Source organism: Parus major, chromosome 2 (assembly GCF_001522545.3).
Source record: "Parus major isolate Abel chromosome 2, Parus_major1.1, whole genome shotgun sequence".
Lineage (NCBI taxonomy): Eukaryota > Metazoa > Chordata > Aves > Passeriformes > Paridae > Parus > Parus major.
In genome coordinates this window covers 10,340,260-10,364,707 of record NC_031769.1, presented here as the reverse complement: position 1 = coordinate 10,364,707, position 24,448 = coordinate 10,340,260, and the positions used below count along the sequence as shown (strand labels likewise).

Below are 24,448 nucleotides of genomic sequence, written 5' to 3'. Positions count from 1 at the left end.
TGTTGCTGAGTGCAGGATCCAGCAGCTCCCAGGGCTCAGCCAGTGCTGGCTGTGGCTTTTCTGCTTGTCCTCCCACACTGCCTAAAGCTAGGTGCTATCCAGAGTGGAGGGGTGGGCAGGACAGAGCTGGGCCATAAACTGAAGTAAAACACTGACTCTCAGCTATATCAAAGTCAGATGCATGACTTCTTGAGTGTTCCCATTTTACAGACTGGAAATTGAGGCAGGGGCTGATGGCATCCCTGAGCCTTCACCCACTCCATTTCCTGCCTGCCATTCAACCTCAAAAATGCTTCTTAGTGCTAATTTGACCACAGCAAAAACAGCATTACTGTAAGGTGTTGCAGTTTGAACGGTGTACACAGACTCAGGAAGGGTCCTGATCCTGTAGATGAAATACTTGCAATGCAGGCAAGGATGACCAGGCCAGCAGTGAGGGTGTAAATCACTGCTCACCCCGGAGCTGTCTAACCATGACCTCATCCCTTACACCTCCAGTTGTTTGCAAAGCCTTTCTTCACCCAGAGACAACTTTCGGTCAGATGTGTGTAGAAATTCTCAGATTAATTTGATTTTTGGAAGGAGGCAGGGGGATTTAAGTGAGAGGTGTTTTTGTTTGTGTTTATTTCTTCCCTCAGAGCTGCCTTTCATTGCACATTTACTAGTTCTGGAAGACAACACCCTGCTGACACTTAGAGAAGCATCAGCGAATAAAGTCTGTTGTACAGGCTGCAAAGCCATCTGGACTTTCTGCTGAAAAGGTTGGACATGGTTTTAGGCAAGATTTTATCACATCTGAAAAAAAAAAGCTTCTGTACTCAGTACCTCTTCCAAGGTTGATGTCAGGGTGGTTTTTTTTCTTTTGTCAGTTGCAAAGCAAAAAAAAATGACAAACAGTTGGAAGGCAGTAAGGATGGAGATATAAATCTCTAGAGGAAGCTTTGTCAAAGGTAGTGGAGTATAAACAAAAAATAAATTAGTTTTGATGTTATCAGAAACTGGACAGCCTTCGATTTGTATAATAGTTTGTCTGGGTTTCCAGACCACCTATGCAACGCCTCTGTGAGGCAAAGTACAGATTCACTCGACAGAAGAAGTGAAGAAAATGGTTAAACAACAATCATAGGTGGAGAAAAGAAGACAGGAAGACAAAGGTGCAATGGCAGACAGCCTTGAAATCCTTCACTTTTTTGCTTGTATTATTTTCAGAAATTCCAAGCAGAATGTTTTACCTTGCTGTCCATATTAATCAGTTCTCGAGTCCAAGAATTTTGTGTATTCCTTGTGTTCTACACCCCCCTTGCTCAGGTTTTGGCAGGACAGTTTCATAGACTGAAAAGGGTAGCACAAGGCTTGTGTGCCAGCTCCTCCTGGCTGAGGATCCCTGTGAGCAGAGCAGGAGAGAGAAACATGCTGAAAGTAATTTATTGGAGTGCCCTTTAGGTTATGTGCAGCTTAACAAGTGAGCTAACAACCAGCGATTACCTTAGAAACACATATTGGTGAGACAGTTTTTTATATTCTGAGAGCTGGGTATGTATGAAGCTGGGTATTCCTCTTTTCTCCCCAAAATTGGTGTCTGAATTTCAGGAGATTTTTTTCTTATCCCACAGCTGTAAAAAGGAGATGTGTAATGCCAGACCCCTTAGAGATGCTTTGAGGTATTCTTCCTCAAGTACAGTGTGCTGGTAAAAGAAATGTATTCATATTTTTATTAGCCTTTTTCTTTTTTTCCGTAAAGGAAGAAATGTACATTTCTTGACTTTGATACTGACTTACCTGAACAAAATATTGGAGCAGATTGTCTCTCAATTTATTGATCAATTTATGGGACTAAATGTATCTTACGTAAATTTTATAGGGTTTGGTCAGTTTGTAGATAAATTGCTGTGATATTTTTCTAGAAGTACATAAATAAATCAAAATAATATTTTTCAATTTAATTACTGGTTTTATCCATTTATTCCTTCTCTTCTTTGCAAAAAGCTCTTATTTTACTGTCCACCAAGAATAAATTGCTTAAAACAACTTTTTGATGAGGGATTTTTCTAAAAGATTTTATTTGCTGTAAGCAATCCAAGCTCTAACTGAAAACTGTGACATTGCACTGCAGGCAGATGTTTTACACCTCTCTCACAGGAATGGTCACAAGGGAAGGTCATCCCGTGGAGGACAGCCCACACAGTGCCTCATGGCCTCATGCTCTGAGTTCTTGTTGAAAAGTGAGTCTGCTGAGGCAACAGGTTTTGCCCAAGGATATTGTCACAAGGTTTAAAAATTGCATTCTCAGGTTTTAGGTGTGAACACTTGGTTAGGAGTTTCTTGAGTGCAGATGGAGGGAAAGGTGATGGGACAGTGATGTTTGGGATTTAGAGCATGGGCTAAAAGTAAGATTGATTTTTTAGCTCCACATGCATGTCCTTAGTAGGTATTAAAAAAACCAAAAAACCTCTTTATTTCAGCAGTGTTGTGTTAATTACTTGTATTTATGCAGTAAGGGACAGCAAATCAGGGAAGGGCTATTTTAACCCTGGTGCCAGGCACACACCAGTCCCAAATGGCTCTGAGGGTGCCTGGGTGGCAATTGGGATTCAGCTTAAATCATGGTTCTGCTTCTCCTAGCACAAAGCCACTGTGGATGATGAGAACTATCCCTGCTAATTACACATTTGAGAAGCCCAGAGAAGGGCTGAAACATGAAATGTAGTTTCCCTTTACCACCCCTCTCAGCCAAGGGAAAGTTTATTAGCAGGGTTACAGCCAAATTTCAAGAATCATTACAGCAAATGACAGCAAGATCTTTAACAACAAGAAAGGAAAAAATCCAATGTCTGTACAGTAATTGCCACACAAACTATTATATGCCTTGCTCTGCAGTGATTCAGGAAGTTGAGTCGTGCCGTGCCTTGCTGGGATCAGCAGTTCAGAATAGATTAAATTTGTTTTGGACACTGGCTGCTCCCTGCTTTATCTAACAAAGCACATGTGTGACGGGAAAGGCGCTTAATAGTGCAGACCATTAATGAGAACCATAAACACACAGTGTAGATTTTCAAAATGATGCTCAAGAGATTTGAGCAAGCACTGTTCTCTCCCTGCTTCGAGCATTTATCCAAGAGCTGCTAACTGGTTAGGCTTTGGGGAGAGAGAGAACCTCGAACAGCCAGAGGAATTGTATGTGACAAGGGCTTTGCCACCATCAGTTTCCAAGGGATATTCATTTTAATGCACCTAAGCAAGATAAAGCAAGGAAACTGAAAACTGAAAAGACATTTCTCAGATAAAGGATTGATTGTATTAAAGAGAGGCAACTCATAATATAAATCTAAAATCTTGGTTTTTTATAGAGACCGTAAAAGTGATTTTTACAGGGTTAGCCATTCCTAGACACTGCTGGCTTTATAGAGCTTTTATCTAGTTAAAGAAAACCCATTGGTCCTAATTTAATATCTGTAGTGTACAACAGCTTGACACCTGAGGCTTGTCCTAAAGCAGGCACAAGGCTGCAAGTGAGCACTACTTCATTTTTTGAATTATTCAGCACTTGCAGCCAACATTATGTGTGCCTCTCTAGGAAGAAGGCTTTTGGATTAATGATCAGAAAAGAAAAGAAAAAAGGCAAACAACCAACCATTCCTTTCTGGTGTTTGTTAGCAGGTGCAGTATTGACTTCAGGAATGATTCTGCAAAATTGGTGTGGACATTCTTCATTACCAGAGCTGTATGCAGAAGGAGCAAAGCTGGCAACCTAGCACGGCCTCCTTTAGGGAACAACTGTTCATGTCAGTGGAAAAGCTTGTTTCCTCTAAATTCATTGAAATGCTACCTGTTGGTAGCATCTCTTTAGAGCAAGATGAATGCAGACAGCAATGAATCAGCCTCAAATAGAGGGGCCCATACATTAGCATCCTAACATTAGCACACTAATGTGAATTTAAAGATTCTAATTAAACCTACATGAAAAATGTTTTCCTACTAAATAGAAAACCTTACTTTTTGGAGGAGCTGAGGCATTTTGATTTGACAGTGTTTCCTTTTTCAATAGTATGCTTATTTTATGTGTTCTATTTTCTTTCAGTCACTCCAGGGGTTTCTGAAACAAATAAAAAGATACATTATATTGTTTGATTGATTCCCTGTAGTCAAGGGATATATTGAAAAAACAGACCAGTCTTTTTCACGGAGCATGTAGAATAAATTTCACTTCGATCTTTACTCTTCCTACTGTGGCTACACATTTCTTTTGAGATATTTAACATGATATTTAATGATTAATCTCATTTTTAACATGATATTTAATGATTAATCTCATTTGTAGGATCCCATAGTGGTAAAAATTCAGAAACTTTTTCATTATGGAAGAACTTGCATCATAACTTTTGGTTTCTTCCCATCATTCACAAATGCCCCAATAAAACTTGGGGTGTATTTCTTCCATTTCAAACTTGATATTTGTGTGCAAAAATTCTGTATTTTAAGAAAAAATTCTGTGAACTTTGGAACAGTACTTTGCCAGTTATGACTAAAAATTTCACTGAAAATATTTAAAAGAAATTTTATCAGGAGACTTTTGTGGTCCCCAGTAAAAGAGTTTCAGATGTAGTGGAGGTCATTCATCTGGCATTTAGCCACTTGAGAAAGATATAAGTGAGAAACCTACCACAACCTTTAAGCATTGCTGGAGCATATGCTGGGTGTATGAACAATTCATCAAAATCTGATTATATGTTTTTTAGCAGACCTCCCACTCATTAAAGTAGTGTCAAATCTAAAACCTAAAGAAGTCATTGGGAAACCTAATGCAAATTTTCACCAAAGATGGACTTTAACCAATCCTCCCATTCCACCTTTTTCTCATCTTAATTGTTCCATGTATGATGTATCCTCCCAACTCCAGCATAAGCAGTGCTGTCATTATCATAGAGCCCTAAGTGTACTGTGAGGCACAAAAGAAAAATGGGTGAGAGAAGAAATTCTCTTTTTTTAATCTCATTCTTGGATCTTTTGGGGCATTTCATTCTTCTGTCTGCCACGCAGGGACTATGTTCAAAGTCTGCTTCACACAGCAGCCAGCACAGAGCTGATATTTAGTAAATGATCACTAATGACAGAAGCAACAGCGTGGAGGCAAATATGTTTTGTGGGGCCTGGGAAATTAGCAGAGCAATCAGCCTCCAGCCAGGGTGAGGGAGGAGAGGGAAGTGGACAGCAAATAATCGCTCTGAGCCCGGGAGCCGATCGCACCGTCTGGACAAGCTGGCCAAGCCAGCCGAGGTCAGTAAACCACTGAGGAGCCTTCATAAATGCAGAGCAAATTTGGGACATTTGATGATCACAGAAATAAGGAATTCATCAAGGTAGCTCAGCATCGTATGTAGCTAAAATATTTGTAACAGGACTATGAACAGATGGGGGAGGGTGGTGAAAGCGATTCTTTTGACTGAATCAATAGGACCAGTTGATCTTCCTCATCAATCTTGGTAAGAAAACTGTGAGGATACTTAGTGTCAGAAGTGCTTTATTGGAGTTTTCATTAAAAGCTCAGTGTGGAAATGTGTACCCAGCTGCTGCCACATGCAGCCTGTGCAGCACACGCCCCATCCCCCTCTAAGAAGCACGACTGATAAGACCTCTCTGAATCAGGATGTACACAGGATATATCAGCACATTCAGCTAAAATGAAACATACAGCCAGACAAAATAAAACCACGGCCATCTAAGATAAAACAAAGCCCATAGACGCTGACCCTGAGGGGTAAACCAGAACCAGACATAATGATCAATACTGTAGGAGTTATGATCAGAGAGAAATAATTACTGCACATCTCAAGGAAAGAACCATCCTGACAGAGCCTTGTTCTTTGAGTAATAATCTGCAAATGCCTGCACATGCTGAAGGAAGGCTGAGTTATGATAGGCTATGGACTGCAGCCTCCAGTCTGGCTGCAGAAGTCATTGTGTATCTCTGCTTGGAGAGTCTCATCACTGACAGTGCCATTTGCATCACAGTTTCCCTGAAAGGTGGGTAAAAATCATCCCCTTTTACCTCTGGATAACGGGGGTTCATGGTAAAGCAAGTGGTTTGCACTGAGGCCACCTGGAAGAAGGGCAAGGCATGAGCCCAGCCTTCAGCCCCCTGCCTGTGACCAGCTGCCCTCCTTGCTTGCTCCTGTCCACAGGTCATCCTGCCTCTCCATTCCTCTAGCTCCCTGTTCAGTGCTCTTCACTGTGCTGGGGGAGCCCCTGGCACTAAATTGGTTTCAGAAGACTGATGATGGAGGGCAACCCATGACCCTCAGCTATTTCTCTGCTCAGGGCTGCATCTTGAAGATGATGTAGTACCAGGGAAGAGCCTGACTAATTCATTGACTCGAGGGTACAATCACTTATCAATGAATCTCCAACTAACTACAGCAAACTTATTTACAAGCCTGGAAAAAAAAATGTGTTGTGTAGCAATTTGCTATACAGCCTGACCAGGAGCAGCTCTTCAGGATTGATCTCTGTGCTGTGTTCTCTTCCCCTCCCATTTAGACAGTGAGAGTTCTCTGCAGGGAAAACATACAAACTCCCACTGTCAATGAGTGTGTGTTTCCCTCTTGGACAGTGCAAAAGAGCTAGGTGCAACTCCTTTTATCTGTGAAAAGAGTTGTGAATTTAATTCAACCTGGTCCCCATTCATCGTGTTCAACATTTAGCCCCCCAAATGTCAGTGAGATCCTGGAAATAAAGTACCTAGGAGACAGCAAAAACAGAGCCCTTAGTGATATCTGTATAGTAGAATATTTCTTCCCATCCATATGCAAATCTAACCTTTTTGATATTTCAACCCTATAAACCCTAAGACAGGATTTCAATAGAAAATGTTTACTAAAGGCTTTCTCCTTTATAATCTATTGATTTTAATATCCTTACTATTCCTGTTGAATGTCAGTTTTACCCTGAAGACTCCTATTGCAAACTTGAACACATTTAATTATTTATACCATTTGAAATATTAGTGCCGAGAAATCCCTAAAAGTTTTTGGTTCTGTAATGGTGTGGTGTAAAGTTTGATTTTCCTTTGTGAATAACACAAGTAATCTGATATAGTAATCAAGGACAGATGAATACTTCAGACAAAACAGTGCCATTTTAATAGTAATGACATCTATTTTTCATCTTTCCAGACTCCTTGTATAAGTTAAAATACAGCTCATTAAGTACTGTGGGATCTCTCAGTGAACAATTCAGCATTATGTTTTCTTTCTTCTGCCAGCTGCCAGAGCAAGAAATTTGTTTTCTTCAGAGGCAGAGGGCATTTAGGCAATGTTCAAGGTTTGTGTGCAACCTAAGGCAGATTTGCCCCTGGATGGGGGTCAAGCAGTCTTCTTTACCTTACTTGTATCACTCATTATATTCACAAGACTGACATTTGTCTCAGAGGCAATTATTTTTTGTACAGAAGAATGTATGTGAGGACCCAAGAAAAGATTTTGATAGCAGGCAAATCAAATCAGGGGATTTTAAAAAAACTCAGCACCCTGAAGGCCAGTTCTTCCCCTGAGTCATGTTTTTTATTCCCAACATCCACCCAAAGCCAGGAGCTCACCCTGCCTGGCCATGGTTTGAGCTCCCATCCCTGCCACTTGAGCCTTGCCTGGAACATCTGAGAGTCGGGAATCCTTCCACTGGCTTCAGTGATGGTTTGTACCACACCCCAGTGTTCCAAGGGGATTAAACCTCGAGGCATAAGTCCCTCTGAGGTTCAGCACTCAAGAAGCATTTGAGCATTTATTCTCCCATGTATATGGGAAAAAAAATTCTAATTTCTCACTGTCCATATCTTTTTATTTTTGCCACCCCATCCCTCTGCCCCAAGCTGCAATTTCTCTGCCATTACATGATCAAGAGCAATTGTTTGTGCCTCTATTAATTGCACTGTATTTCTCTTTCACAATGTAAGTTTCTACTCTTATTTTTCCTTCATCTTCATAAATTTTCCCTTTTCCTTCTAACAACCTGATAGCTGTTCAGAAGCTGCCAATATGTATTTGGCTCTTGTATTTACTCCAGATGGAGACTTTTATTTTCACTCATTTCTGGCAGCAGGAACTGTGGTATCACCAAACACAACTTTTCTCTGAGGTTGTTTTGATAGAAGAAAAGAACCATTCCTTTTGCATATGATTTATAAGTTACTTTTGATGGCAGGTAATATAGTCTAGCCTGGATCCCTAATGTTCAACAAGACTCACAATAGCCATAAATAGTTGCATTTTTCTGGTTTATATCCCCTCAGGAATAACCATCTGGATAAATATCTTTTAGTAGTCTAGGATTATTGTTTAAAAGTAAAGCTAGAAAATATCTGGAATGAAATCTGTGGTTCTAAACTGAGCAGGGGTAAATGTAGCCACTCTTATCTCCACCATATCTGTCCTGTGTGCATTAGATATGTCTGTAACCAGTTAAGGTTTCCTAAGAAGCACTGAGAACCAGTCTAAAGGCTCTAAATAGGCAGAAATGCTGCCACTGATTTCATTTCACAGAACTAGGTCACACCAAATAGCTGCTCTGGTGTGTGCTAGGGGGAAGGAGGGTGCTGCATGGATGGGTTCAGGTGAGGAGCCCAGAGCCACACCCAGCTCCGCCACTGGGCCAGCTTACAGGGCCAGAGTATTCAAAGCCCTGAAATTAATGCTGCACTACAAGGAGCAATCTTCAGGATATCAAATCTCTTCATCAAAGAAGATTCATTGCAAATCAAACCATGCACCTCTTCCTTATTTTTCTCCATCTGAAAAAATAATCTGCTCCTTTTCCTCCTTTCCATTTTACTTTGGAATATCCATTTGGAAATTTAGGGCAATATGATATACTGGAAATGACCTTTCAGATTAGATACTCTTCCTAGTTGTTTTTCCAGCATCCTACATGTATTCATCTTGTTACTCCTTTGCTTCCATTAGTTTCACTGGCATCCTTTTAGGCAATGGAATCAAGACAAAAAAATATTTGCCTGACCTATTTTAGCTAAGAGGCTTCATATTTAATGGATTTGCTGTTCTTTAATGTCCCAGGTCATTCCTTGAGATCAGCAAATGCCGAATTTCTTATCGCCCTTAAATGTTATCTGAAGTCATGTCGTTATTTCGCCTTTAGTGAGTCTCTTTGCTCTCTGGCTTTGGAACCTACTGCCAAATGAAGTAAAGAAAGCTCTGACTGTGGGGAATTTCTAAATCCAAAGTTAAAAGTTATTTGTTCTGTTTAGCATTTTTAAAATTATTCTTTTAGGAATTGTATGTGCCTCTGAGCTAATTAACTCTTAATGAGCACAAAATGCCCTGGGATGCAGATTTGGAGGGTACACTAGAAATGCAGACATGGATTGGACTGCAGTACTGGAGCAGATGAAATTTATGATTTGATTCTTTTTTTAAGTGATGGTGCAGATATTTTTATTGAGATACCCTCCCCCCCCCCAACCCCCCCTGTCTTTCTAGTCTAAATAAAGCTGATCAGATTTTCAGTCCACCATATGGGGCCCAGTTATATCAGTTCTGCAAATACACTTTCGTTTTCCATTATGGATGAAGTCACCCTTCAGCAGGGAAAACAAGTTGAGAAACAAACTTTCACATTATGAAAGACAGGCAGTGTTCCAGCACTGAGCACTTAACCAGAGCATCAGGAAATCAGAACACCTGGCTGTGCCCAGCTCTGTGCTATTCCCCTGGACCAGTCCCTCACCCTTTTAGTGCCTTCACTCATTCATCTGTAAAGCGACTATAATTGCATTTATATCACAAGGGTGCCTTGATGCTTGACAAATGAGAATTGACCCAAAATTTATCCTTCAGAAGCACTGTATGAGCAGTACCTCGCTCACATGGTGATTGTGGACAATTAGATTAGAAGAGGTATAAATGCAGTGAAAGTGAAATTCCATTTAGGAACTGTCAAACTGTTCTTGATAATTTTTCTTATTTTTCATCTAATTCTAGTGTGGAATTTTGCATGCATCTCCCAGAAAGGCTTTATATGCCTCTTTTCTTCTTCTGCAACAAGACAGCATATTTTATTCCGTGCTATATTAAACTGTATTCTGGGCAAATGGTTTGTTCCCAGAACAGTACCTTGGAAAGCTAGGTTTAGAGAAAACAAAGAAAAATTACTGTGTCAAAGAAATCCTATCCTCTATGTATTTGAGCAAATTGCAATCACTTACAAGGATTGTGCACAGAAAAAAAAATATTCCAGGTCTTATGAAAAGGGATTTGCCTAAGTGTTATTATGTTTAATTTAATTATATTTTTTTTTTATATTTATAATTTATAATGCCATATATATATACATATATATATTTATATTTATAATGCCATAATAATGTTTTAAAATTAAGCTTAATTTCCACAACAAAATGTAGAAACATATGGTGTACAGCCTGCAGAGGCACTTAATGGCAGTAGCATTACTGATATTTATGAGTTAGAACCTGCTTTACTCTGAAAAATAGCTGTGTGTTCTCCCAATTTAAAACAGTGTTTTATACCAACCTTGTTTCATCGCCACTAACAGTTTGGGGAGGAAAAGAATAAATATGATCTTCTTAAATATTAAATTTCCTTATTTCCACGTGGCTGTGGATATTTCAGGGTGAGGGAAGCTGTGTTTCAGACTCAGGCTCTCGTTCATGTGTGCCATGAACACAATGAAAACAGGTGAATTAAAGGGGGCCTGTTTTAGCAGGACCTCCCCCAGGTAGCATATCCCAGCATCAGAAAAAAAAAAGGAATTATTGTTTGGTTGAGCCACTTTTCCCAACAAAGGCACAGTGACTTGGGGCTAGCCAGATTTCAGGACACCAGGAGGTCTCTGTCAGCACCCCAGAGTAAGCTCCAGCTCCCAGGAGCTGCTTCCAGAAGGATTTGTAGTTACAGCTTGGTTCTCTACAAGAAATCGTATGTCTGAAAAGAAAAAAAAAATCCTTTGGATGTTACTTTCTTATGTTCAGATTTGCAAAGCACTTTAAGAACAACTCATGCTCACAGAGTGTTCCACTGACTTATCTCTAGTGTATGCTTGAGAGGCTCGGTGCAAAACAAAGTGCAGAGATTAAGTAAATGAAAAGATACCAAACATTGCAGCAGGGAATCCTTCCAAGTCGTGGTGTTCTCAGGAGCACCAGAGCTGGTTTAGGTTCATGCTCATCCATGCAGAGTCTACAGAATTCACTTTTTAGACCTTTTTAACCTGGTCTGTTTTAGTAACCAGCTTCCCAAGACTCTCCCTGGTGGTTGGACTGAGTGTTCAGACCACACACTCTGCAGTGCCCAGTCCATGGGAAAATTTGACCTTTCAAAAAGATGCCATGCTCAGGAGGAGACACAGCAGACCAGTCCCTCCCAGACTACTGCACACCCATGGACTGCAAGCAACATCTTTGGCAGGTTATGCAAGCAAAGATTCCAGTTTTATCTTTGCTCAGATAGGCAGTGTTTAATTCTAAAGGGGAGCTCTCAGCAGCTGACATCAGGTGACTAATCTGCAGAAATGTCCAGGTTCCTCAATCAAAGAAGTGAAAAAATTCTTTCTGACTGTCTCTTTCAGGATTTTGCTGACTCCGTATACCAAATGGTTGCACAGAAATTCCAGGAGCTGACAGACAATTTCACTTCCATGCATGCACGCCACAAAACTCTTGCAGGCATTGTGATGACCAAAGGTAAGATATTCTCTCATTTATTTTCCTCTGGCATTTTTCATGACTAAGTAATACATTATTTACCTGGTTCACAATACTGAAGGATGACTTTACTCCTACACAGAAAAATTAATAATAATGCAGTGAAAAAAAGCATTAAATATTTACACCTCAAGTAAGTTCACACAAAAAAATATTGGCAATAGAGTTGAATATTTATTCGTAAATATGTTGCTACATTTCTTTGTTTACAGGACAAAATGCAGCCCTCTCTGATTTTTCATTTCCTTACAGATGTGGGAGAGAACTACTTATCAATAAAAGTAATATTTATTAATTACTTTCTTAGGTGTGGAAACAGCAAGTTCTTGTTATACAAGACGACCATAAAATTTGTTTTAGACTGGCAACAGAAACAAATGTGCTTTCCAGTCAATAGAAACAAACCCAGAGTATGTGTAATTTTGGTTCTGCTCTTCTCTAGCCATGGGAGATACTTATATAGCAATGCCAAAATTTGGTATTCACTCCTGTTAAGACTTTACTGATTGACACATACCATGTAGAAATCTTTAGTGTTTTGATGAAACGGTTGCATAGATGGTCTTTCTTTGCAAGCACCCCTCAGCTGGGGCACCTCAGTATTTATGAGTATGTCAGCAGTGGAGACACTTCCATAAACTTCATTCTCACTCTGACACATGGAGCAGTGGGTCCAGTACAGAAAGGAGGGGATAAGCTCAGAGGGGAAAGGCATATATAATTCATCCAGGCTTGTCTCACTCCTTTCAACAATTACATTAGCTAGATTCAATAGGGACAGTTGTGAATATTGCAAGACAGCAGGATGGAGACAGGATTTTCTGATGGATCTTTTCCAACCACAGAGCCTAAATGCAGACAAGATTTCTGTGCTGAGCATCTCCTTTCTGATGTGAAAAGAACAAGTAATCATATTCAGTACGAAGGAAAATAAAAGGAGGTGTGATTGACTTTGGGATGTGAAAGATGCACACTAGACCCAGCATACCAGCTGCCTTGTCATTGTCAGATTGCTTGAGTGTGGCTCTCATCAGATTTAAACAAAGTGCTATAGTTTATTTAGAGGAGCTCTTTCCAAGTAAAAGCACAAGGAAGAATGTTTAAATATACTTTTTATAAGAAACTAAGCTCCAGGAGCCAAGAACTGTTGCTTTAACCACATTTAGGGGGAGAGCACAGGGGAGGTTACACTTACTCAGTGTAAGAATTGTAAGAAATGCCTGTAGGGATTTCATCCCATCCTACTTTGTCAAAGAACTACTCCTACATTCTTTAGCCCAGGTCTAGACCAGCTTAATAAAGCATGATTGAGCCACTGCAGCCTTATTTAAGCATGTCCAAAGAAGCAGATTAAAGACCCACAGTATATGAGAAGAACAACCACTGGAAGGAGTCAGAATTCCCAAAGTCATGGCTGCTGAGTGCATGCAGTGCAAGGAGAGGAAAAGGACACTCCCAGACTTCCTTAGCCTTTCTGTGCAGTTGGAGCTATGTCTCTCCTTTAGGGAAAGGCTGAAAATGACCTTATGCTGTTTGTTTCTTTTGGTGGGTCCCATGCCCTTAGTGGGATTTTACACATTTGTGTTTTGTATTTCATCTTAGTCAGCATTAAAACAAAGTATAATTTTACTTACGCTCACAAACTATTTCCCTCAAGGCTTCTTTTTCAATTCTGAATTCCCTCTGGTGAATTTGTTCAATCTGTCAGCCATCCAATTTGTCAATATCTCACTGGTTTTGTGGAACCCAGAAAAGAAACTTGCAGCTATAAGGTGATTCACAGAAGATGCAATGCTAGAAACAGCCTTATCTTAGTATATTCTCCAGGAAGATTTGAGTTCTTTCCAGCACAAGAATCTCAGCCAACCAAGGCAAGATGAATCATCTGCCATTTGTGTCATTATTCTCTGTACTAAAGTTGTAGATTTGTGGCCTCTTCTCCACCATCATTCCCAGAAGTAGCAAGGAGCTCAACACACACTTTTCAAGGATGGCACAGGCAGGTTTTCCACATCAAGCAATCAAATGAGTACCAATTCCCTGTGTTTTTAACAAAAAATTTGGCAGAAACTGTCTTAGATCTCTGCAAACAATTTACTAATGACATCAACAAAAACAAATCTGGAAATGTCTTGTTGCATTCAGCACCATAAGTGACAAAAACTGATTTGTTTTTACCTTCATTTCAATTTAATGTCATCCTGACTAGAAGCAGATTTATCTGTGCTTGTACAATTTTCAGGCAAAGCCGGTAAAAAGCACAATGGGTTTCTGTGATAACTGCTGTTAAGATAATGCAAGATGTCTACAGACAAAAAAGAAGTGTGCTAGATTGGTTTTCTTTTTCTGAACTCTGACATTTTTTCTGTCATTTCAATTTCCCAGGGAAACCAAAGAGAGTTACATTTGGCCACTGTAATTGACTTATGCTGTAACACCCGGGGCAAATTCCAATGTGTAAGAAAGAAAAAGAATGTGGAAAATTATGTTATTGACAGACTGAGAATGTTCTGCAGTAATAAATTTCTAGTCAGTGAAACAGGCAGTCCAAAGCATTTAGAAATGCTTTGCTCTGAATTGTGATGACAATTAAAATCTCCATGCTTTTTTGTGAAGGTAAGTTTTCAAAACATTTGATTAGCAGACATCAAGATAATCTTGAAAATACTGACCTAGGCAGGAGCAATTTACCACACTAGATACCAGCTGATGTGATCTTATCTGATGTAATACAGTAATTGAATATAATTATAACTAAAAACCTTACATAACTGATCTTGAACTAAATGTTTCAAAAGATTGAAGCATTTAAGAAAATTATTTAATAGTTATAATGTATAATGTTATAATGTATTTGAAATCTGCCAGTCCTCTAACATATTCTAATTTTGTTGAAACATTCAGAGAAGAATGTTCTATCAAAAATTGTTTGATCAATTCTAAGAAAAATTGTTTAACAAGTAAGACAGTGCATTCAAATCTTCCACATACAGCAAGCTATAATCCAGAGACTATCTTCAAGTAGAACAATAAGTATACTTGTTATTGTAGCATAATATTTATATGAGGACCTAGGCTTTACTGCACATTGGCTCTCCACTGTAGATCTGCTGATTTCTCTGAAAATATGACAAATTCACACATGGTAAATTAAGAGCATCAGCTCACCTGTGGAAAAGATGTTCTGGATAACACCATGTCAAACACAAGCCGTCAGCTCAGAAGCTGCATCTTGTTTTGCATTAGTGGCTAATACACAGTTGGTAACACCAACATTTTGGCTATTGCTGGACTGTGCTTGTAAAGTGTCAATACTTTCTCTCTCTCTCTCTGTCTCTCTCTCTCTCTTCTATCCCTACCCCCAGCAAGTAAGCAGGAGGTGAGCAAGAGGCTGAGAGGGGACAGAGCCAGGACAGGGGTCCTCAGCTGATGGAGGGAGGATCTCTTGCCACAGGACACTGTGCTCAGCAGAGAAAATTTTGGGAGAGGGGAAGGGGGAGATAATTTGGCTTATGGCATTTGTCTTGCCAAGCAACCATTAGCTATCATTATATCAATCCACTAGTTTTGCCTTCCTTCTGTTTCTTCCCAGCCCACAGAAGAGTGGAATGAGCGAGAGGCTGTGTGGGTGTTTGGCTCTTGGCCAGTTCCAACCAATATTTCATTTCAGCAGCAGCTGTTTCTTGATGTTTCTTGTTGTCAGGAAAAGATGACCCATCAGCTCCCCATCCTTCTGTCTCTCAGGTGCAATTTGGATATCTTATTTTGACTCACTTGTCTGCTGTATCTTTCTATTAAAAAGTTTAGAGGGAGAAGTAGTTTTCAATATTGTTGTTGTTATTGTTATGTCAGTTGATACATTTTAAAAAATAAAGGGCAAGCAAGCTATTACTGTCTAACACGAGGCAATGGGTGCAAAACCAGGGCACTGTCACATGCTCTGGCCAATGCCCAAAGTCACAGATTGTGGGGTGACAGGAGGAGCCCCTGTGGTGCCAGCACAGGTCACCAGGCAGGGCAGCCACCTTTGCCAGCACTCAGGGCACGGAGGGGACAATGTGGCACTGCTGCCTGACCCCCAGAACTGCGAGGTAAGAAGTTCCAGGGCAAGGCAGAGCAGGGTGGGAGGTGTGAGCCTCACACTGTGTGCTGTGATCTAGAGGCTGATGGTACTCACACTGTTTATTGGCAACACAGAGAGAGTTTGGCCTTTGCTCTACCTGAAATCACCAGGCACAGTAAAGAATTCCTGTCACTCAGTAAAGAGATGATCTATTATTGCTGAGGCCCTCTTTGAAAAAAAAAAAAAAACTCCCATAATCATTAGGGACAAAATGAAACTGCTATTTAAACACAATTTTCCCCTTTGTGTTTGACAAATCTTAGCAGTTTAAATACTGATAGGAACTTTTTGTCATGCTTTCTGTTAAAAATGAAGCATTAAGAAAGTTCAGTCCTTTTCACAGCAGTGTAACATTCAGAGAAAAAGATTATGAGTTGATTACTTCCTTCAATTTTCTCTCTTCTATATATATATATTTTTTAAGGCTGACAATCATTTTGATGTTAAAAGCAAATTATGAGGTCTTCTCAGTAATTCTGTGTGAAATAAAGATGAACTGGACAAAAGAGCCCTAAACAGAAATTTCATGCTGTGATAAAAGATGGGAAATTATCATCCGTATCTCATGGAATGGATCTTAATCATTGCTAAGTGGAATAACAGAAAAAAGTAAAGCTGACAATATGTCTCCATGGCTCTTTACAGTCACATTAAGATTCACAAAGCCTGACGTTTAAGTACAATCAGAAATGCTGCTGTCCAATTGATTTCTAATCCTTAGTATGAGTAGGAAAGTTGCAGAGCAGTAGGATATAGAACATTCAGGCCATATGTAGAATGTCAATCTGCTCCATCCCATGCTGCACTCAAGTAGCCAAACCAGTTAGAGAAAATGTGAACAATTTACAGAATAGTGTCCAGAGAAGATTCCTTCAGGAGGAGAGGCACAGGAGTAATTTAGGCTCCCTGATGGCATTTGCATGGTTAGATAGATGCTGAAAGCCTGGTCCCAGTGATAGTCAGTGTTTCAATGAGAATTGAAACTTCTGAAATCAGAATTGAGTGCCCAAACTGCTGACATCCTTTTGAAGATCTCAGAAGGTCTCTTCACCTGCTGCTGCCTGATGATCTTAAGAACATGGTGCAAAGTCATTTGACATTCTTGCATACATTATTGACTTCTTACATATGCCAAGGTTGACAGTTCATCAGTAAATGTCAGTTTTTCTCAAAATGTTTTAAAGTCGGTAAACAGATATGTAGTTAGGAACCATATATGTCACTCTTTCTCAGAAATCTGGTTTTCTCTGCTTATAAACCCTAAACCAATAATCTTCAGATTCTATCTAAATAGTTTTGAACCCCTTAAGACTATCCCTTTTCCACAGCTGCAGCTCTATTCCTGGATTTTGTACTGTGCTCCTAGAATGGGCATAATCTCATATTCCTGCAGCTCAAGGGACTTAGGTTTCCAAATTCCAGCTCAAAGGACATATGAGGTTTTGCAGTTAAAACTCTGGCCCCACCAGAGCCATCACTTCTATTAAAATGTGGGTTTAGGCATCGTGAGTACTCCCCCTACAAGAGCAACTTTGAGTGTTTCTTCATCATTTCTGTTAAATAAGGGCTGAGGAACAAAAAGTAGTTGAAGAGAGATGGGACCCAATCCTGCAGCCTTGCATAGAGTAGGAAAGAAACAGGTTCAGGGACAACTTTCTAGGCCAGGTTATATGTTTTACATAAAAAAAACAGGGAGAAATGTTTGCACCAGCTGGGAATAAGTACAGAATCAGAGCTTCACTTCTGGAGATGAGCACCCTAACCTGCACTCACACAGCCTCTCATTGCTATTATTGTTTAACTTAATTCCATCCTCTTAGCTGTTTGGTGGCACAGGTTCAGAAAGAAGAGGACAAAACACCTCTCTCATATATCAGTGGTTTCAGGCCTGACACAGGAAAATGAACCAAATGGGAAGGGAATTGAGTCCTTCACTTTTCACCAGCTGAAGCAGCCATAGGTATCTCCAGCACATCGTAATGCTGACTTCTGGGCAGCTTCAGCTCCCCACTGTGCCCACTGGTTACTCTGGTTCCCATCTCTTTCTTCTCAGATGCTGAGCCTTTTTACATCTCTGAAAATTTACTGCTCTGGATTTAGTTTTCTGTTCCTGCTGCTCAAACTATTTTTCTGGTTGAAACACCTCTCCAAACCTGGATGCAGACAAGGCCCTGGCGCTGTGTCACATATAATTGCACTGGGCAAGAGGATGGGTATAATAATTAGCATAAAACATGGAAATTAAAAATAGGCACTTCTGTTTCCTAAGTGTGTCAAGCAAGGAGTTGGCAAGGTCAGACTTTCATTCTGCTCTGTGATAAGGCAAACTGGAACCTGTCCCAATGTCAATACCAAGAGTGCATCTCACCCTAAAAAAGGAAATTTCTTTGGTGAATAAAGGCTTGGAAACCATTGTTTTCACTTTACCTACCTAGTAAAACAAATAGGAAGATCTTTTTAGATGAAAGTACACCAAAGAATACAAAGAATTAATTATTTTTTTTTATTTTTTTAAAACCCACATAAAATCAAGTTCCTCCTGCCCTTAAATGCCAAGATTCATATTCAGGATTTAATCCTTTTTCATACAATTTAGACTCTTACTAGCATCTAAAACTGTCAATTTATTTAAGTCTCAGATATCAGTGGCACATTTATTAGAGAAACACAGATATCTGCAGTCAGGACATGGCAGGAAAGTGCAGTTCAGTCCTGCTTTAAAATTAAGAATTATGTGCAAACTCTTCTGAGGACAAAAAGAGTTTTCAAATTCACATGAAAGGGAAAAACCCTCAAATAACTTCGATTCTGCCACTATGAATTTAGATTTTTTTTTTTTAAATCCACAAGGATATGGTATGGGGGTGAATCATGCAGGGGCCTGAGCTGACTGACCCTCCTCCCTTTCTGGATTTCCAAAGCCCACACTGAAGAAAGGAAGGGAAAGTAAAGGGCACTGGTGCTCACAAACACAGCTCTGTCTCCTACTGCACTCCTCAGAAGTAAAGCTGATGGGATTTCATCCTTTTGGTCCACCGAGGGGAGGGAAGAAATGGACCATAGAAATTAGAACTAGGAGAGAACACTAAGTTACCCAGTCCATTTCCCTGCAAGCATAAGAATGTTCCCAAGTGCTCTTTCCAGTCTAGATTTAAATTAATCAATTAACAATGGGGCTTTCAACACTTTTCAGCAACTAATTTTCACCAGTTATTCAGCCTGACTTTTATTTTTTTTTGATGTCATCTCAGGACCTCAGTTCTGCTGCTCTAAATTTAGTGCCAAATTCTCTCCTTGGAGGTTGTACCTTTCAGATACTCAGAAACACTCACACCATGTTCATAGTTTGGATATTAAATCTATGTACTCTGTCCTGCTGGGTCACTCTTCTCTACAGCCCCCAGAAGTCTTGCCTTTGTCTTCTGATTCCCATCAACTCGGGCAAACTCCTCACCATTGTTTTCCACACTGGAAATCCACCTTTGGAATGAGTTTTAATGGAAAGACCTGAACAAAAATACCTTGCAAAATGGATTAGCACGAGAATCCTTTCTCAGGCATGCCCTGATGCAAACAGTACAGAATGGGCTTGTGTCAGAAAGGGATTTTTGTTTCAGAGGAACTGAATTTGCAACTTATTTACAAGTGCACTCCCCACCCCTCCCCACTCCCGTGGGTTTGGGCAAAATTTACTGTTCCTGGCTGTGAAAGGAGAGCCCCAGCCACTGTCAGACAATACCCTGGCTCTTGCTTCCAGCACAGCGGGGTCAGAGATCATGGTAGAGAGGACTCTGACTCTGTCCCTGCTCCTTCACTGATGGAAATGAAGAGCTCTGCAAAGAATAGCTTTCCCTAGGCAGCACAGTCACAGGGAGGATTCCTCAACACATTAATAAGGGAAGAAAATATGAAGCTCTCAGAGCCCCCCCCTACACCCCCTCTTTCCACAGAAATACAATGTATTCAGTTACACATAACCCACATTTTGTTGTAAGGAAAGGAAATCCCTGTGCAACTCCAGTGTTTCAAAAACGGTTCCATTTATACCCCTAAACATCTGTAACCTCACTGCTAGACACTTCTTTGTTCCTATTATTTACTAGCTGTGTATCTGCCTTTTGTTCAGACTTCTGCTATTCTGTTTCCTAAGTCCTCAACATGCTTCTTCCTTCCCATATTTTAGTCAGCTACTTCAGATCAGCTGCTCCCATCCACCTCAGGGGTGTTCTTTGGGACAGTGTGAGCTAGGGGTTACAGCCAGGGTGTTCACTGAAGTCCCAGGTTCCTGTTTGTCACTGAAATTACCACAATCACAACCACAGGTACAACAGAAAATGGAGAGAAAAAAAATGAGCTGCAGCAGTCCTTATGGCTGGCAGATAAATGCATAGTGTGAATTGATACTTGCATACTATTAATCATCCCTGCTGTACACAGTTCTTCTCTTATGGCTATACATGTTTATTTTTTTTTTAGTGATGAGTGTGGTTTTGTTCTCCATGCAGAGCTGGGGGCAGCAGAGCTCCCTGTGCCAGGAGTGCATATCCTACATCAAAACTGAAGAGCAAGGTACACCATGCCACACACCAGCCCCTCAATCCTCAGCTCCCTCCTTGCACACACATCTTGATTTCACTCCTCTTAAAGCCTCAGAATAGAGGGGGTTGTAGATGCATCATCAAGTTGTGGGGAAAATGGACTGATGGATCTGGGTAAACACATCCCTCACTCCTAACCATAGACCTACCCCTCATGTAAGCACTAACATACAGGGGCAATGGTTTCAATTGCCAGAGAAATGTGTCCTTTCCCTGGTTTTTTTGAGAAGAAGATGGGGAGAAGAGCTCTTTGCCTCTTTGGCAGTATTGCCTGTGGGACATTGCCCACTCCTGGGGTGGCAGGCAGCAGCCTGGCAGCGCAGTGCCCACAGGGCTCTGCACAGGTTCAAGGATCTGCCTTGGGACACTGGGGTGCAGGACTGTGCCCACAGCACATCCCTGCAGGCAGCTTTTCCAGCATCACTGCCCTTTCATGTCTTGACTATCTCTTATTACAAAATTAAAGCCATTCTAAGAATGTGATAGGGCTGCCAGGGAAGAAGATAAGAGAAATAATGCAGGACTTGTCAGTGCTATGTAACATCAAGAAATTTTCCTTCCCTAAATAAACCTGAAATGGAAACCTGAACTTATTCAGCTGTAAGTAGACTGTACTAAAAAAAAAAAAAAAAAAAAAAAAACACAAAAAACCAAAAACCTCCTCTGTGATCAGAGCTCAATTAAGCTGCCTTGAAAATTATTCCAAATACAGTTTTTTCAGATAACAATAGACAATCCTTTTGAATGATTTGTTAAAAAAGGTAAAGAAAGAGCATAAAATTATTGCTTATCAGAGAGAGAAGCAGCACCATTTAAAATAACATGAAATTGTATCCCATGAATTATTCAGAAGGGCTGATGTTACACTATCATTATTTCTGGCTTTCCTTTTTACTGCATTGCATTTTGTGTAAGTTGTCTCCCACCCAATAAAAGAGGTGTGGGTTTTCTTAATTAATCAAACCAGATTTTTCTGATTATTTTTTTCTAATTTAAAATTAATATATTTCGAGCAGTGAGCTGTCTTCACAGTGCCATGCTGAAGAAGATAGATTTCACTACCACTAGCAGGGTCTAAAACATGCAGTGCAATATTCACTTCCATACTTGACTGGTGCCTCTCTACATGTCGTGCCAGCTGCTGAGAAAGCAAAGTGTGATCCCAGTTGTATTCTGGCATTAGCAGTTGTAAACTCCATCCTGTTCTGTGTGAATTAGGCTCACTGAAATGCACAGTTCTCTGATACACAGCCAGTGTGATTCAGTTTGCTGATTGCAGGTACCAGTCTGCGCCTCTTGCAATTGCCTCATAGTTTTGATTTTCCTTTTCTAACACAAAATTATGCAAGGCTACAAACTCATTCTTATGGAAGGTCCTAATGATCATAGCCCACTAGAAGAGTAACTCTCCTAAAATCAGTGGAAGCATTGACTAGACTAGCCAAAACTCACTTGCTTTATTGGTAGAGCTGTGTCTCCAAGTGGATGAGTGTAGGTATTTTGTGTTTATGGCCATAGCTGACTTAAAAGCCCAGCTCATAACTGTAGTCAGCCAGCTCTCCACATCCAGCTTATCTGCTGAGCAAACGTTCATATTTTTGCTTGCTTACTCTCTCTTCTCAACATCTTTCTGAATCATTTCTGTGGCAAGCTCTGTGGCTGCAGGCCTGGTTTTGGGAGGTTATGCAGGGAAGACAGCCCTGTCTGCTTTCTGTGTGTAGTAGTTCAGCTCAAGGCAAAATGACCATCTTGAATATACTAACATTGATACAATTATCCTTAGTTGTTGTGGAGGAAAAAAAGCTGAAAAAAATTATCTCAAAAAGTTTAAACATAAGGGGGGGAAATGTAAAGGCCCTGGATTTCTTGCCCTCTTATTATTTTGGGAGTTTTGATCAGTATTTTGCTGCTAGGAAAAGAAATCTTACTAAGAGCATATCTCCACAGGTTTACTTCTTCTGGCTGTCCATAGGTCTTCAGAGTTCATAAGAGAAGCTGGCAATACTGAGATGTAGTGTAGACTATCAAAAAAACCAAATCTAAACTAGGCCAGATGAATCACTTCCTAGGAAAATTCCTCTCCTTTGACTATAAAGAGAGTCCACAGCAATTAGCTCAGCTTCAGACATCTAAACTCTGGTTATCCAGAACAGCTGAAATGAATTCCCTGCTGGTGTCAGCAAACTGGAAATGGCTTATAATAAAACCCACTCAGCTCAGCTATGACATGAAAGTCTGCACTATCACTGACAGACAAAAAATGAACATGGGGGATTCGAGGTTCCCCCTGCCTGGCTGTGAGACGAGTTCCTGCCCCTAGACCCAGGATGGGCTCAGGCTTTCAGCAGAGCACCAGAAAGGATTGTTACCTCACTGGATCATTAGATTGAATCTGTGATCAAAGGCAGTGTGCCATTTATGTGTACATTTTTGTTTTAAAATGCAATTAATTAATTGTCAGAATTTGTCAAGATAAATTGTAGTGAATTCCCTCTCTGCTCTCTCAGCTGTCCTCAGCAATAGCGTGTTAGCCAGGACACAGCCGCTGTGCTGACACAGCTTCCCAATTTCCTCTCCCCTGCTCCATTTCCTTTTCAAATTGAAAACTATTAGAAGTCTTTAGGCAAATAATAGAAACATAATGCAGGTGCCTGTTATAGATCGTTCACTAGTTACTTTTAAGCTAATGTCTCCTCAAACATTACTTTGCAGAAGGCAGCGAGGGTAGGAAATGCCTCATGAGCTCTGACAACCAGCGGGTCAGGAGTTAAGGTCACAGTAATGCAGCCCATTTCTCCTTGTTTGTCAAATAACCTGAATGCAGTTGCATCCCTGGATCCTTCACCTGAGATTGACTCCCCTCAGTAAGAACATGAGTCTTGTGAGGAGCAATCTTTGTCCTGGGTCAAACCCTGCTGTACAGCCCTGAGCAGGGTGGTGCCATAAGGCTGGTGGTGCCAGTTGCTGTTCGTGTAGGATTCTGCACTCACAAAGCCAATAGCTTTCCCAGGCATGGCTTGAGGATGTGCAGTCTGGATCTGCTGCCTGTCTGAGGTTCAATTAATCAATGTTTATGAGGGAGCTCAACTTTCATAAATAGAAATGACTTGAGAAATTTGAAGTATTCTGCAAGCAAAATAAAATAGGAAGTAAACATTGATAACAAGAGTTAGTAATTACTGGTTTTAATGAAAAATAGACAAATGTAGAGAAGTGCCTATTAATTCTGAATCACTGAAGCAAATATCTAGGCTCCAGAGCTAGAAATGCTGCCTAAAATGCCAGTGTGATTAGTCAATGCTAAAGTCTGCCTTCATCAGCCAGGCATCACGTCCTGCTTTCAGAGAAGAATTCCTCCCATGTTCACTGGCAATAATATCAAACATTACACAGGGGATAAACCTCCAACTCTGTGTATGTACCAAACAAGGCATGCAAGAGGACAGCCTGTTAGCATGTATGCTCCTGAACACAGCGGACAAGTGTCAGGTTGTTGGAAGTATTTCTCATCATGCTGGGTGCCCTCACAGGCAGCACTGAGCAGTGCTACGTTGGTCACAGATCACTTTCTCCATTTGGCTCCCCAGTGAGGTGTAAATATTTCAGAGCTAATGCATAAGTCATGTACACCTGGGTTTCCAAGTGCCACAACAGTGAGACATATCTCTTGGGTATTTCTGAGCATAGAAGAGCATGGATTATTTTCTGCAAATGGAAAATACATGGAGATCTTTAATGTTTAACACAGACTGCTTCTGCAAATTCTTGGAAGCCATTGCCTCCCAGCCCCAGGCAACATCTAAGTGATGTTCTGCAAGCTCATGAACCTTGCCAGGACTGGGAAACACCCTGGCTGTGTCCACACACAGCTACCTATTGGGGCCCCTTATCACTGAAAACCAACATTAATTGGGTTAATTCACCCAAACATGAGCACCCTGAGCACACTGGCTATTGCTGTGCAGGTGGACATTGTGATAGCAAACAGCATCAGAGGGA

At 40.5% G+C, this 24,448-nt stretch overlaps 1 protein-coding gene across 1 annotated transcript in view; it reads left to right on the top strand.

Annotated features, from left to right (window-relative positions):
• Positions 1–24,448, top strand: part of ADARB2 (adenosine deaminase RNA specific B2 (inactive)) — a 299,955-nt gene that overhangs the window by 229,261 nt on the left and 46,246 nt on the right. The window contains exon 4 of the mRNA XM_015618946.3: positions 11,593–11,707. Coding sequence (XP_015474432.1) covers positions 11,593–11,707 — 115 coding nt within the window. The remainder of the gene's footprint in view (positions 1–11,592; positions 11,708–24,448) is intronic.